The 16,013-nt window shown below is 51.6% G+C and overlaps 1 protein-coding gene across 2 annotated transcripts in view; it reads left to right on the top strand.

Moving 5' to 3' along the window:
* The window catches only part of RNFT2 (ring finger protein, transmembrane 2), a 28,304-nt gene extending 13,407 nt beyond the window's left edge, over positions 1–14,897 (top strand). Inside the window, exons 8-12 of one of the 2 annotated variants that reach the window (XM_038152181.1) lie at positions 7,823–7,972; positions 11,737–11,802; positions 12,750–12,851; positions 14,462–14,587; positions 14,701–14,897. In XM_038152181.1, coding sequence (XP_038008109.1) covers positions 7,823–7,972; positions 11,737–11,802; positions 12,750–12,851; positions 14,462–14,587; positions 14,701–14,709 — 453 coding nt within the window. In that variant the 3' untranslated portion in view covers positions 14,710–14,897. Of the gene's footprint in view, positions 1–7,822; positions 7,973–11,736; positions 11,803–12,749; positions 12,852–14,461 lie in introns of both variants that reach the window. The other variant, XM_038152182.1, reaches the window with a different exon arrangement.
* The last annotated feature ends 1,116 nt before the right edge of the window (positions 14,898–16,013 follow it).

Genomic DNA, 16,013 nt, shown 5'->3' with positions numbered 1-16,013 from the left:
CTGTCCCCTGGCACTGCTGGCACCCACCACCAGATCTGAGTTTGGTTTGGGGGTTCTCTCCCCCACTCTGCAGCCTTTAACCCAGCCAAGGATGAGATGTAACAAATTAAGCAAGATCAAACTGGGATGGGAGGGCTCCAGGAGAACCGCAGGACGCCATGGAAATGGTAATTGCTGATCACATAGCTGAGCTCCTTCCTGCTGACCCCTGGCCTGCACAGGCCAGCACAGGTGAGGGATTTAAATGGAACCTTTTGCTCAGTTCGAGCTCTTCTGGTGCAGTTTAGACACATTCACTTTGACCAAAATTTTTATCAAGTTTTTTTTCTCTGAATGCTTGCCAGATACAAAGTTATTCTTTTCCTCCCAATGTCCTCCAAGTAGTATTTCTGCCTGAAGCCCAGCTTGGAGTTTATGAGTTTGGGTAGCTGTCACTTAATGGTAACAGGCTGCTGGAGAGATAGGAGTTTAACTCAGCAGAGCTCGATTTTTCAAGGTATTTCTATATAGTGAGATGTTTTAGTGCCAGTTGAACTACTCAGAACAGCAGCCTCTTGCTCCCCTGGTAGAGGGCCTGAGGTGGAGCTTGCTGCACTCTCAGGGCTGAGTTCAGCACCCAGGGATTTAATCCTCAGCTGCTGGCAGTCAGCAGTAGATCCTAAAACTTGCCCTTGGATGGGATGTGGGGAACTTTAATCATCCTGCACTCAGCCTCTGAGCTGGCTCTTCAGATTTTCCTCATTTTGGAAGTTCAAAGGCACTTGCAACCCTAGTTTGGCTTTTCCTGCTGCTCCTTGGGATCCTGGTTTTCTCTGAATACTGTGTGGTTTTTGCTTTTATTTATCAGTCTCTGTATCTCCCCTCACTCTTGTCTGTAGACTGAGCTCCAAGAATTTTTTGAGTCTTTTCTCAGAGGTTGTTAATTCCAGATCTTACTATTCTCTTCTGGACTGTCTTCATTCCCTCCTTCTTTTCCAGACCATTTCTCCAGTCTGTCAAGATGAATTTGGAATATAATCCTTCTTTCCAATTGTGCTTACAGTTTAGAGTCAGCTGTACATTACTTTGTCCCATCAAGATCATGAATGACAGCAGTGAATTGCACTAAGCTCTGCTTTCATCACTTGGATGCATCTTTTCATTTTGAAAGTCAACACATGAAAAATCCGGGTCAGAACACTCAGTTCCCTCCATCCAAAGTACCTGGGTCATGTTTTCCTAGTGTGGCCCATCACAGGAAGGGCAATTTTTGTTGTAAACTGCTGTGGTTTATAGCATCAGTTTATGCTTTATCTGAGAAAAAGCAAACTACAGTTGAGGGGCAGAAAAAGTTTGTCTTTGCACAGTGGGCAGAGCCCATCATCACGGGGGCTGGAAGGGTGAAGCATGAGAGCTGCTTTATTGTGAGGGTACAGCCAGCCAGAGTTCCCCAAGCCTGAGTAACTCAGAAATTCAAGATCTCTGCAAGCAGCTCCTCCAAAGAATGAGGGAAGACTGAAATTCTGACAAAATAACCCCAGACTGTCCCAGGTTCCAAAACAATCTGGAAAACAGAGGCACCAGGAGAGGCTGTGAGGCTCCAGTCAGGCTGGAGTGCAGGGAAAGAGGAGCTTGTGGAGTGGAGAGAAAAGCAGGAGAAGGAAGGTAACCCCAGCATCAGACTGATGCCAGAGCTCTGTGGAGTTTTCAGAGGATCCCACTCGTGCTGGAGGTGTCCCTCCCTGCCCCCAGGCTGTGACAGGGACCCTGAGCTGGGTACAGGTTTCAGTAACAGCTGAGCTCATCATTCCTTTGGAAGGGAGGGCTTGGCTGAAGGCTCTCCATTAAAAAAGGCAAATAAGATCATTTGGTTCAATATAAAATGAATTAAAGTAAATTAAACTGCAGGAGCCATGTGGCCTGCAGAGGCTTCCATTGTTGTGCACACATCAAGGGCAGCTTTTCATTTTCACTGCTAAGGAATGACAGCTTGAGGGGGGTGGAATTCAAAATCAGGAAATAAATAATAAAAAGACACACTTGCCAAAGATTTCACTTAGGAAATCCCAGGTGCCTTCAAGCCTCCCGTCCCCTCCTCATGTTGTTGTCAGCAATCTGAGCTGGAGAAGTGAGTGAAACCTGGGGGGAGGGAAGAAGAAAACCTGACCAAACAGGACTGTAAGAAACTGTTACCCAGGTTCTTGCATCTGTGTGTCCCTATCCCTACAGGGGACGAAGATACCATGAACATTTTAATGCATAAGAAAGGCCCTAAAGAAGGGTTTTCTCTGCATGTGCAGAGCCAAATTACAGGGGACTGCATTTCCAGGAGAGTGAAAGTGCAGAAGGAGAACACTGACACTGCCCCCTCACTGCAGCTTTGAAAATACTTGCTTGGTGGTTTGTTCCAGTTGATTGTTTTATTAGTGCTTTTTATTTTTAAAGTACCATCTCATCAAGTCTGGTCAGAGAAAATGTGGCGTGGATGTGGCAGCAATTGCAAGTTCTGCATTTGGACCAGAAACCTTCTTCAGGTGCACATCCTCTTTCCTGTCATAGATGGACACAGCTCTGCCAGGGAACCTGGCACATTAATTTCCATATTCCTTCTGAAACTCTGAAACTGCACTTTTTTTTGGTCCTAAGGGCTAAAAAAAGGGCTCTTGGAGCATTTGAGTCCTCTAAAAATACAGAAGCAATAAAAAACTCACTGGGAGCTGGCTCACAGATGATATTGAATAAAAAATAGCCAGGCAAAGATGTTGCTGGTCCTTGTCTGTGCAATATGGAATTTATTGCTGCTCCTCCCTCACAGTGTGGCTGAGGAGGTGTTCCCAGGCAGGTGACAGCCCATCCTCTCGTTCCCTCTCCTCTCTGGCCTTGGGTCCTCTTTGGGGGAGCTCACTCACAGACAGATTCACTCTCCATGGAGCAGTCTGACCTTGGGTCCTCTTGAGCCACAGGAGCTCCAGGATGTTCTGCAAGGACTTTTCCCTGCTGCAGCTGGGACTGATGTGCTGTCCCAGAGACAGAAGTGTGGGATTTATTATTTACAAAATTAAAAAACTAACTGAAGCACAAGAGCAGGTACTGAGGAGTGGGGACTCCTCTGTCCTCCTCTCTAAACTTGCTTTGCAAGTCACTGCTACTGAACTTGTTAAAAATCATTGCTCTTCAGTGCTTTCCCAGTTTAACTTTCCAGTTTAAGATACAAAAGATGTGATTTTCAGAAGCGTTGTGCACCAGTTTAAATTCTCATTTTCCCCTCTAGTCCCACCTCGACACTACTCCTCATTACTCCTCATTAGTCCTGCATGGATTGTCACCAACATCCTCCCTGCCACAATGCTGTTTGCTGTGTAAGTCTGGGAGTTTTCTCTGTTCTGCTGCTCCTACCCAGCACTTGATCTGTTGGCACCATGACCTGCAATCTCAGCAGAGCCTGCTCTTCTCTGATCCAAATTGCCAGCAGGACTCCAAAGCTTTTTCAAGCCTGTTTCAGAGTATGCCCCAATGCTGCTGCTGGCAGCAGAGCGAGTGAGACTTGGAGCTTCCCTCGAGTGCTAATCACACCTTGCAGTTGCCTCATTGCAACTTCTCTCACTTCTCCTGCCTGCCCCAGTCTGATTGCACCGTGTCAATCCTTGCTGTGCCTCTGTTCCTTGTGGGAGGCACACTGAGGCAGAGCCTTATGGCAAAGGAGGCTGTACACTGAGCCCTGGGGGAGCTGGCATTCCCTCTGCTGCTGCAGCCTGCCTCCTTTGCTGTGTCTAGCTTGGGATTCAGGTTTTAATTACACTGTTCCATGTTATTTTTCTGTGAGACTTCTCCCCTTCACCACCACGCCCCAAGGATGAAGGTGAGGGATTCAAAGAAGCTGTTGCAGCAACTGGAAAGTTCACAGAAACAAAGAGAAGAACGCTCTACAAGTTCAAGTTCAGTTGCTACACTGGAGAATTAAATCCTGTCCTTTACTTTGCCAAGTAATTCCTGTGTGAATCTAGAGAAGTCAGGTAGAGCTGCAAACTGAAGTCAGGGGTTCAGCTTTTAATGGTAACGTGATCTAGAAAATGAAGTGCTTTATAAAAAGTCTAATCCCAGCACCTCAGCTTGGACACCAAAACAACCTTGCCTTGACCTTTGTGTGTCTCAGGTTCTCATTTAGAAAATGCAGAGAAAAGCTGTCCCTGAGGTCAGGCAGCAGCATGAAAATAAAGGGGTTTTAAAAGTGTTTTCTGTAGTGCTGATGTCGTAAAGGGACTGAAGAAATTCCAGGAATGTGCTCCTCTGGGCAGAGCTCAAATGGCAGGAAGGGATCAGATGCAGATCTGCCATCAGGTAGTGAGGATGTAACAAAATACCCAGAAATTCCATGCAAAAGCAGTCAGTGCAGCACAGGCTGAAACTCTGCACGTACAGAAGGGAAAGTGCAATTGTGTGAAAATGCTGAATTCCTCTCTTTCAAAAGAAGTGCTTGGTTTAGAGTATAAAAATGGTACTTCTGTGTGGTGAAGGAGGTTCAGAAAAATGGGGGGATTATGCACCAGTCATTGACTTGTGTTTTTAACTGAGCTCTGAAAAAAAGGAATCAAAATTTCACCATGTGGTATCTGAGGCTCATCAGCAGAGCTGCTAAAATTAGATCCCAGCACAGCCCTTCCCCACGTGTGCTAATGAAGTGTTTGATAGCAGCAGCAGCAGCAGCTCCCTCAGAGGAAGCAGGGCCAGCACTGCCCTCCTCACTTCTTGGGCAGGTTTAACCCTTGATGAGAGCAGAGCCTTTCTGCTGGTCCCGACCCCCAGCCTCATCGGGAGCCGTAATTCCAGGAAATATCCTATTTAATCTCTGCACTTCAGCTCCCACACAATCCAGTCCTGCACTGGGGCTGCCTCACAGGCCCACCAGAAAGATTCTGCTGATCTTAGAGAGCTCTTCAGTCTCTCTACATTCCAGAGAAAATTCCCAGATTTACAGGGATTTTTGTGACATAGGAAAAGTCACCTGGCAGAGACAGACCTTGCCTTATTTCAAGCTGTGGTGCCAAAGCAGATGCACAGGAGAAATAATTATGTTTGTGCTTCATATAACGCACAGTTCTAATCTTGAAGGAAAAAAAAAAAGCTGATGTATTTTAGCAGAATTTTTCTGACAAAATACAGCTGAGACAGAGATTTGACTTTGAAAAATGTAACCTAGATAGCCAAGAGATAACAGAGCTGAGCAGTGGCAGGCAGGTGTGTTGAGTGTGCTTCCACTGATGGGTGCTGTCTGCAGCAAGTTGCTGTTATCAGAAATCTACATTTTACTGCTGAAACTGTAGGGAACAATCCTCATTTTCCAAGCTTCTGGCTCAGAAGGAGGGCCTCACTTCTGCATCAGCCCTTTGTAGAATTATTTCTGATTTTCTGACGCTTCTAGTTTAAAGAAGGGTCTGGTGTGGTGCACTGAGATGCCTGAAGTTTCTAGTTCTCTTCAAGCGATGCTCAGCTCCCCTTGTACTGCTCCCTCCCTGCTGGAATCACTCTAAACCTACCAACATTTATGGTCAGGTGGGTGCTGCTGCGGGGCTGCAGGGAGGGATGCATCCCTTAAAACACCACATCACTCTTGGGGGGCTGTCACCAAGTTTCTAGCTGCTAAAAAATCCTGCTACCCTGCAGTTACCACTGGCAACTGGAGATGAGGGAGTTCTGGCAGCTCTGGGGAGGGTGCAGAAGTTGTGGTTGGATGCTGAAGTTTGTCACTGCTGCCACTGCTGCTCCAGAGCCTGGCTGTGCCCCGGGGCTGTGCCCAGCTTTGCTCACAGCTCGCTGTGCCCTCGGGGCTCTCGGTGCTCAGAGGCTGCGTTGGAGCAGAGTTCCAGCCGGGATGCAGCGAGCAGGATGCAGGAGGATGCAGGATGCAGGAGGATGCAGCGAGCAGGATGCAGGAGGATGCAGGATGGAGGATGCAGGACGCAGCAGCTCTGGCTGATGCAATGGGACAGCAAGCAGTGACCTGTCCCAGCCAGCAGCGGGGACCGATGGAGGGTGGTGGGTGGGAGGGACGAGAGCCGAAAGCAAAATTCGCTGCCTTTATCTTGCTGGGAGCTTTCATCAGAGCCCTGTGGAGGGACACGGTGACAGCGCTGTCATTTCTGCCCCAGCAACGCCCAAAATAAACCATGATTGCATCGCAGCAGCGGGCTGGGAGAGACCCGAGTGCTCAGTGAATAAATTGGGGCGTTCCCGACCCAGGGCTGCTGCGGCTGCTGCCCGGGGTTGGGATGGGAATGGGATGGGGGTGGGATGGAAGGGGGATGGAAGGGGGATGGGTATTGGGATGGGATGGGGGAACGGAGGGGAATGGGGTGGGGATGGAAGGGGGATGGGGTGGGGTTGGGATGGGGATGAGATGGGGATAGAATGGGGATGGAAGGGGGATCGGATGGGATGGGGATGGAGTGGGATGGGATGGGGATGGGGCTGGGGCTGGAGGGGGGATGGGGATGGAGAAGGGATGAGGATGGGGATGAGATGGGGATGGGGATAGAATGGGGCTGGAGGGGGGATGGGGATGGGGATGGGATGGGAATGGGATGGTGAGGGCAGGGAAGCAGCCGGGTCCGATAGCAGCCGCTGGTGTGACCTCACTCGCGTCCCGGGGGACATGAGCTCATGAGCGTGCCAGAGCTGTGGGAAGGATTGGATTGTCGGGAGCAGCAGGATGGCCTGCGAGTGATCTCATCGCAGCCCCCGGGGAAGGGCGCTGGCTGCTGCCAGCCCGGCTGCGAGGACTCAATCCCCATCCCCAGCTCAGCAATTAGTGATTGGCCTGCGATGACATCACTGATGACAGAGCTAACTGGGACAACACAGCAAAATTCCAGGGGAATTTCCCCTTCTCCAGGAGCTTAGCAGATAAAAGGATTTTGACAGGACAAACCCAAATCTTTCGGCCCAGATAATGTCGTTGCAGATTAAGCATCCTTCTGGGCTCGGTTTGCCACCAGCTGTCCCTGTAAACAGAGGGGGACAGAACAAAGTGGGGGTGGCCCGAAATTAGACACTTACTCAGGCTTTGGTGAAGGTTGACAAAGGATGTTGCCCATTCTTTGAGTCTCTTTTGAGAGAGAAGCATTTCAAGCAGCACACTTCCCCCTCCCCACCTTTCCTTCCTTGAGGTCCTCAGGAAGGTTTGGTCCCTTAAAGTTTTAAATGCCCTGAGGTTTTAATTTCCAGCACCAGTTTTTTTATCTGTGCACTGCCCAAGAGCCAATACCAGGGGTGTTGAAGGGGAGGATGCTGTCAAACAGAATTAATTTGATTTAGGATTACCTAAAAAGTTGTCAGGAAGACTGGGGTCCCTTTACATTTAATCCCTGTACCTTCAGAAGGGGTGTAAGGTCAGAGATCTAACTTGCTTTCCTTTTCTCACTAATAATAATATATACAATTTACAAATTAACATCATAATCCCATATTAACCTTTGTTTTTCTGCAGCATTGTCCAGACACACAATTTATTGCCTATCCGTAACCTGCTCTAAAGTTTATAATTCCAAAATGCTGCATAGCAGATTTCATTGATTTCAAATTTCAAGTTTAAGTTGACAGTAAAAAAACAAGTGAATATTTTAGTGACTTGTTTTGCTGGTGTTCAGCTGAGCCCTGTGGAGGAATGAAGGGATATTTATCCTTTCTGGGCACAGAGCTGAGGGGCTGCAGAGAAAGCTGCATCTCATGAGGTCTCTGCAGCATTTAACAGTGCAGTGATCAGTGAACACCAACCCTGCAGAAATTAAATGTTCTTCTTTTGATTTCCTGATAATGATCGTGTCTCGCTTGCCTGGTTGTCTTGCAGGGAAAGTTTTATCTGATTATTGAGGAGCTGAGCCAGCTGTTCCGCTCGCTGGTGCCCATCCAGCTGTGGTACAAATACATCATGGGGGACGATCCGTCCAGCAGCTACTTCCTGGGTGGCGTCCTGATCATCATGTACAGCCTCTGCAAGGTGAGCAGCACCTCCTGAACGGTCCCTGGGGGCTGGAGCAGGGGAGCAGCACAGCTGAAGGGACAAATGCTCCCATTGCTTGTGGCTGTCCCTGCCCAGGAGCACTTCAGGAGTGCTTCAGCTGCCAAAGGCATTTTGCTGCCCAGCGTGTGGGCATTGCTGGGCTGGGGGAGGATCTGAGCCTGCTCCCAGGGTTGCATCAGACTCATGAAGTCATTGCTGCTCTGCTAATCCCTCTCTGCAGAGGCTGCAGGAGAGGGGAGCTGGTCCTGGGGGAGCAGTGCTGGCTGGCTGCACACCTCCAGCTGTCACACGAGGCAGGCTGCAGACACTCACGGTTGTCTCTAAGCTTTCCTCTGCCACTCACAGCTCTGAGTGCAGCAGGGAGGGAAAGCAGCAGCCAAGTCCTGCCCGGATAAAACAGGTCCCATTCTAGGTGCTGCTCTGGCTGACACAAGTGATGGACAGGAGTAATTCGTGTTTCCTCAAAAATAAGAGCATGGAGTTGGTGCAGATGTAAATGAGTAGGTGTGATTTAGTCAGAGGAGTCCCAGGTCTAGAAATAACTGTATTTCTAGTGGTATATGTTAAACCCTGCCCAGGGGCAGAGCAGTAGCTGAAGCAAACTCTGATAAACCAGATGTTCACTCCTCTGAGAAGGGCCAGGCTTGCTCCATCCCAGATCCCTGTCTGTGCCTGTGGCTCTGCAGGAGCAGCCTGAAAAATGAAGAACAGAGAATATATCCAAGCTGGAAACAGCTCAGAGGAGCAGAGCAATGCTGAATTACAGAGTACTGTGCAGGAATAGGGTCCTGCACCCCCTCCTGTTTTTACAGTTCTCGTGAGCAAGTCAGGCAGAGGAGCTCATGGCCAGTTCAGTGGTGTCACAGCCGGTCTGAGCCCCAGCCAGGGTAAGCAGTGCCAGGACAGGAGCAGCTCCCTGCACACCCCTCCAGCTCTTTCCTGCTCCTCTCCCTGTGCTGGGGGGAGCATTGGTGGCCCTTTCAGAGGTGGCATTGCCTGGACCCCCTGCAGTATCCACCCCTCCTTGCAGACCACAGCTGGACAAGAACAGGTTTCAAGTGATCTTTCCTGTCCCCTGCTTGCAAAAGTAGCTCAAGCCCTGGAAAAGGGATGCAGTTCCACGTGGCATTTCTTACACCTGGAGAAACCCTCAGAGAGGGAAGGTGCTGCTGGGAATTCTGCTCCTTGGAGCAAGGGGAGCCAAGCCCAAAACCACAACTGGCAGGAAAGGGCCTCCCCAGCCAGGGTCAGAGAGTCCAACAACTGCAGGGCAGAGCCCAGGGGGACCTGGAGCAAGGCACAGCTCAGCTGGACACCAGCACCTTCAGAGCACAGCTCAGTGTCTTGGTTTGAAAGACAGGTGTCTGCTAAGGAAGACAGGAGCCTCCCCTGAAATGGAAAATGGAAACCCCCTCCCTCTGAATTATTACAATCTTTGAAATTAAGGGGCTCTCAGGCAAAGATATGGGAGCAGAAATAACAGTTCTTTACTAGGGAAGAAAATAAAAAACTAAAATAATGCAGTAATACAAGGCACCACTGCCAGAGTGAGAACAGGAGCTGACCCCTGTGTGTCAGGGTGGTGGCAGCAGTGCCATTCCATGGTGGCTCAGCCCTCCTGCAGGGCCAGCTGTGCTTCTGCTGGAGCAGGGATCCTGGACAAGGCTGGAGTTTTCCTCTGCAGCTCCAGGGCTGCTGGAGATGGGCCTGCTCTCCCTCTGGCAATGCAGGGCAGCAGAAAGCTGCTCCTCTGGGAATGCAGGGGGCAAAGGCTGCTGTGCTGTTCCAGGCTCAGATTGGATCCAGGTAGGAATGCTTGGCTCCTGCCCTGGGCAGAGCATCTGCCATGGGATGATGGAATTGGATCAGCCATGCAGGGACACTCAGTGGCCATGGACAGCAGAGATCTCCTGGAGGGAGGATTGGCTGTGGGAGAGAGAAAGAAAAAAACTGCCCCATGGACAGCAGAGAACTGCCCCAGCTCTGACAGATGGGGATAGAACACACAGCCCAGCTACATCTTGCATCTCCAGCCTAAAACACTCAGCCATGAGCTGAGACCTCCGGGGATGAGCTGTACAAAGCTGCTGTGCCCAGGGGCTGTGGGAGGGGAGCCCAGGTGAGGCTCCTCAGGGCCTGGCACAGGTGGGAGCAGCTCCTTAGGGGTTAACTTGATGTTCTGTCCTGTGAAGCCTTTACAGGGAGTGTTGGGGTGATCTAGATTGCTTCATTTTGGGAAGTTTGTGTCCAGGTGAGGGTCAGCCCTGTGCACACCAAGCCTTTTCCTGGAAGTGGAAGGGAAGGGGGAGCTCCTCTGCCAGTGCAGGCACAGAGCCCTGGCTGTGCCCATCCCATCTCCAGTCCCCAGAGCTGCAGCTCCAGCTCCTTGCCTGAGACACTGAAAATCTCCCCAGAGGAGTCCACATTAGCAAAGCCACAAACCACATTAGAAAAACCACAGAAGCCAATTTGGCACTGAGAGCTCCTGTGCTCCTGGCAGAATTCCAGGGCTGGGCTGGGGCAGTGTCCCCTTCCCCTGCACAAAGGGCAGGAGCACTTCCAGGAGGCTGCTGGGAGCTGTGCTGGTGCCTCTGGCTGCCCCGTGGAGCCAGGAGCCTCTGCTTTTGGTGGAGAAATCCCAGGTGTTCACACACAGAGCACCCAGGTTGCATTTTCTGCCTGTCCTGAGCAGCAGCACTCCCTGTGTGTGACCCAGTTGTGAAGTGATGGCTGGTACAACAACAATGGGTGAGAAATGGGTGTTGGCTCTCTGACACCGGCAGCTTTTGGGGGTGCAGGGAGCTCCAGAGAGAAAGAAATGAGGGGGGAATTTGGGCTGGGAGAGAGGAGTCATCAGAGCAAAGGCACTGGAGCCGTGCTGTAAGCAAAGCAAGCAGGAAAAGCTGGGAGTTGCACTGGGAAAGAAAGGGCTGACCCCCATCCCTGGCAGGAGATGGGCTGTCTGAGGCAGTGGGCAGCCCCAGGTGGAGGCTGCTGGCTGGGAGCATTCCTGGAAGGAGCCTGGAGCCCTGTGTGTGCTGACTGGAAGCAGTCCTGGTGCCTGCCTTTGCTTCCCCGTGCATTGCGGGATGAGCTCATTGGCATTCCCTGCAGCGAGCCCACTCAATCACTCCCACCAAAACCACTTCAGCAGCAGCAAGCCAGCTCCTCTGTGTGCCTTTGCAGTGCTGCTCCAGCTCTGCAGCTGCAGCCCCACAGCCTCCCCTGCCTCAGGTGACAGCCAGCAGCTCCTGCTGTGCCACCAGCCACAGCTGCTCCTTGCACTGTCACTTTCTCACATCTTCTTTAGTTCAGTGAGCTTTCCCTGTGCTCTGCCAGCAGGCAGGGAAGAGAAAGATGATGGACTGGGTTAGGTTTTCAGGCCTTTTTCTTTTCCCTTTCCCTTCCCTATGGGACCAGGTCCATTTTAGCCCTTCCCTGCTTAGTGGGGTGGACAATTGTCCCCAGCCCAGCCTGGTGCCAGCCCCTCTCTTTGTCCTGTAGAGTCCCCACTTTGCAGTCAGCTGCTCCCAGAGCTTTTCTGGCCACCCTTCCCCACTGTCAATTCCCATTTATTACATATTTCATGACCACCATGAAATCTTTTTTGGCACCATTGTTACTTTTTCCCCTCTGAGTATCCATTTGGAGAATGTTTGCTGAGTTTCTGGACTCACACACACACACACACACAGAGAGGTTTTGTGAAAATGATCTAAAATGGGATGTCTTTTTTGCAGTCTTTTGACATCTGTGGCCGTGTGGGAAGTGTCAGGAAGGCACTGAAGGTCCTTTGCACCCCCCAGGTAAGGAGGAGCAGTCCCAGAGGTGGAACCCTGTTCCTGCTGAATGATCAAATTGAAAATTGCTCAGGACCACGGAATAAAACAACGTTAGCCCATGGCTGGACCAGCTGGGGGCTCCTGTCAGGGATGTCGGGGACCTTTTCTGACATCTGCCCTGCCCCAGCTGTGCTGGGAGGCTGTTCCTGTTCTGTCTGATTGGAGGCTGTCTAATGTGGATTAATCCAACTGCAAGGAGCTGACAAAACTTTGTAGAGCAGAGTGTGGGAAGGACTTTGTGGTGCCTGATGTGCAGTGGCATTGAAAGAGACCCTGCAGTGCCAGGAATTATCCCAGGCACTGCATTCCACAGGGCTGATATTTAGATCTGCTGCAGTGACTTACATTTTAAAAGGGTAAAATCAAAGGCTATAGAGGAAAAGAACCTCATCAAAGTTTGTTAGAGCTTATCTTGCTTATTCCCTGGGCTTGGGCTGGTCATTTTCCCTCAGCAGGTTTCTGTTTGCCCTAAATCTGTTACAGTGGGAGAAGCAACATTTGCCTTCCCTGTATCTAAAGGGGAGGTGGGCAGCCTGTGGCTGCTGCTGCTTTTCTCTTTCTTCCATTGTCTCCTGCTTGCTAATAATAATAATAATAATAATAATAATAATAATAATAATAATAATAATAATCCCTCCCTCCATCCAAGCACCCCTGCAAATGATGCTGAATTAATGCTCTCAGCTCCCTGTTGAGCTCATTAAATTCCATCATCCTTGCTGCACAAGTGGAGGCCCTAAAAGATGGAGTCAGCTCCAGGGGAAAGGCAGACAGGGAGCGGAGATGCCCCTTCCCCACACAGTGACACTGCTGTCCCTGGGGGGAATCTGGGGGTGGAAAGCAGCCTTTGTGCACATTTACCCTTCCAATCCTTTGACTTGGGGTTTGTTTTTCCCACCTGTCCCTGCCAGACCTATGGAGTCCGTGCCACGAGCCAGCAGTGCAGTGAGGCAGGAGACATCTGTGCCATCTGCCAGGCAGAGTTCAGGGAACCTCTGATCCTTCTGTGCCAGGTAAGACCCCAAAACTGCCTGCTGCCATTGCTTCAGTGAGCTCCTGCAGTGGGGAGAGGCACAGCCAGCCCGGGCGCTCCTGCAGGCCTCTGCTGGCTCTTGATCCAGCCCCTGGTGGGTGTTTATTGCCCTGGGTGACCACTGGGTTGTGGCAGCTGAGGGGTGACCCTGGCTGTGGGGTGGGCACAGCCTTGTGGGGCAGGGGCTGCAATGGGCACTGCACACCCTGGGGCTACAGTGAGCAGAGCTTTACCTGCCCCTTGAGAGGGCTGGGTAGATTTAAAACTCCCTTTTGATAACAGGGTTATCAAATTAAAGCCATCCTGTGCACCAAAGGTGCCTCTTGGCCTCGCTGTGAACATCTGTGCAGATGTTTCCAAGGCAGAAGTCCCTGAGGAGCTGCTTTTGGAACTGCTTGGCAGAGCTGGGATTTGAGGAGTGACATTTCTGCTGACTCCTCCTATGTGGAGGAGTTCCCAGCTTCTCCCAGCTCCTCGTGGTCCCTCCTTGCCCTTTTGCTGCTCTCCCAGTCTGGGGCTGGATGGTGTGTGCTGGGGAGAACCTGGGGAGCGGCCAGTGCAGAAACCAGAGGAGGAGATCAGGGATGAAAACTGGCATTTACTGAAAAGGGCAAACTGGGAGTGCAGAATAAAGCAGATGCAAGGAGCAGGGGGAAGAAAGAGGTTATTGGAGCTCAGTAAGGACTTAGATAACTTAGGGAACTGAGGAGGGGAATATGGTAGAGGAAAACCCTCTCAGCTCCCCATCAGCCCAGGTGCTCTAGGCCTTTGGAATGTTTCTTTCTAGTGCTGTTATTAAAAACCAGAGCTTTGGCAAACTGGGGTTTATTTCCCACACCCTGTGAGTGCCAGCTGCACCAGCGGCCTCCCTGCTGGTGGTGTGTCTTGGTTTAAAAGACAGGTGTCTGCTAAGGAAGGCAGGAGCCTCCCCTGAAATGGAAAATACAAACCCCCTCCCTCTGAATTATTACAATCTTTGAAATTAAGGGGTTCTCAGGCAAAGATATGGGAGCAGGAATAACAGTTCTTTACTAGGGAAGAAAATAAAAAACAAAAATAATACAGTAATACAAGGCACCACTGCCAGAGTCAGAATAAGCCCTGACCCCCTGTGTGTCAGTGTGGTGGCAGCAGTGCCATTCCATGGTGGCTCAGCCCTCCTGCAGGGCCAGCTGTGGCTCTGCTGCAGCAGGGATCCTGCACAAGGGTGGAGTTTTCCTCTGCAGCTCCAGGGCTGCTGGAGATGGGCCTGCTCTCCCTCTGGGAATGCAGGGCAGGAGAAAGCTGCTCCTCTGGGAATGCAGGGGGCAAAGGCTGCTGTGCTGTTCCAGGCTCAGATTGGATCCAGGTAGGAATGCTTGGCTCCTGCCCTGGGCAGAGCATCTGCCATGGGATGATGGAATTTGATCAGCCATGCAGGGACACTCAGTGGCCATGGAGAGCAGAGATCTGGAGGGAGGATTGGCTGTGGGAGAGAGAAAGAAACCTGCCCCATGGACAGCAGAGAACTGCCCCAGCTCTGACAGATGGGGATAGAACACACAGCCCCATTTCCAGTGTGAGCCATGGTGACAGTCCCTGTGTCCCCAGCACGTGTTCTGTGAGGAGTGCCTGTGCCTGTGGTTCGACCGGGAGAAGACGTGTCCCCTGTGCCGCTCGGTCACCGTGGAGACGCTGCGCTGCTGGAAGGATGGCACCACCTCTGCCCACCTGCAGGTGTACTGACAGCCAGCAGGGCACCTCTGCCCTCCTGCAGGTGTACTGACTGACTGCAGGGCACCTGTGCCCACCTGCAGGTGTACTGACTGGGCACCTGTGCCCTCCTGCAGGTGTACTGACAGCCAGCAGGGCACCTGTGCCCTCCTGCAGGTGTACTGACAGCCAGCAGGGCACCTCTGCCCTCCTGCAGGTGTACTGACTGACTGCAGGGCACCTCTGCCCTCCTGCAGGTGTACTGACAGCCAGCAGGGCACCTCTGCCCACCTGCAGGTGTACTGACTGGGCACCTGTGCCCACCTGCAGGTGTACTGACTGACTGGGCACCTGTGCCCTCCTGCAGGTGTACTGACAGCCAGCAGGGCACCTCTGCCCTCCTGCAGGTGTACTGACTGCAGGGCACCTCTGCCCTCCTGCAGGTGTATTGACTGACTGGGCACCTGTGCCCTCCTGCAGGTGTACTGACTGGGCACCTGTGCCCTCCTGCAGGTGTACTGACTGCAGGGCAGCTCACCAGGCCCAGAGCAGGAAAATCCCAGGATCCCTGCTCAGTTCTGTTGTCAGTCCTTCTTCCAGCTCTGAGCCAACAGAACAATTGTGACTGGCCAGAAACTTTACCCTGGAAGGAAGGGGAGGTGTGGGTTATGTTGTGGCAAACTCCAGGCTGTTTCTGGAGCTTACAGGGTTATAAAGCGTCTGGGATGTTTTCTATTTTCCTTTCAGTATGGACAAACACTGCGTGCCCAGGGCAGGGGAGCTGTGAGTGCATGTGCTGAGCAAAGCTGTGCTCTGGCTGAGGAGCTCCACATCACCTGGCCCTGCATTCCCTGAGTCCATGACTGTGTAGAATTACACAGCACCTCTCTCTGAGAGCTCTTCCCAAGCAGTGCTTCAGAACCTCGTGTCCACAGCTGCAGAAGTATCATTTCCCAGCTGTTGGTTTTCCAGTTGATTCCACAAGTGGCATGTGCTGTCCCCTTTGGAAAATCACAGGGAGCCTGGGAAGGACCCTGCCAGTGAAGCTGGAAATGACACCTCCTTTCCCTGGAAATGTCCTTCCTCTTTAATTTTCATGTGAGACTTTCTGATTTCCCAGTCTCTGAGGAGAGCAGAGGGAGGTTGAGGTTGAAGTTGAGTTGGGTTTGTGTGGATGGAAATCCAGCACCTGTCTAAGAGCATCTCACAGACTCAGTGTCCCTGCCCTGTGCTCTTCAGCCAGGACCTGCGTGGCTCCTCCAGCAGGGAAAACCAGAGCCTTGAGCTTCAGCAGAGCTCCTGAGGAAGGAGATCCCTGGCAGGAATTAACAGGAATTAACCCCGTCCCTGTGGCCGAGCTCTCTGCCGAGGTTCTCCAGCAGCAGAAGCCCTCAGAGGGAGCTGCTGTTTGTTCTGGAGCTTTCCCTGTCCCCAAACCACCTCTGCTCCC

The sequence above is a fragment of the Motacilla alba genome, chromosome 15 (genome assembly GCF_015832195.1).
Source record: "Motacilla alba alba isolate MOTALB_02 chromosome 15, Motacilla_alba_V1.0_pri, whole genome shotgun sequence".
Taxonomy (NCBI): domain Eukaryota; kingdom Metazoa; phylum Chordata; class Aves; order Passeriformes; family Motacillidae; genus Motacilla; species Motacilla alba.
This window is presented reverse-complemented; position numbering and strand designations above follow the sequence as displayed.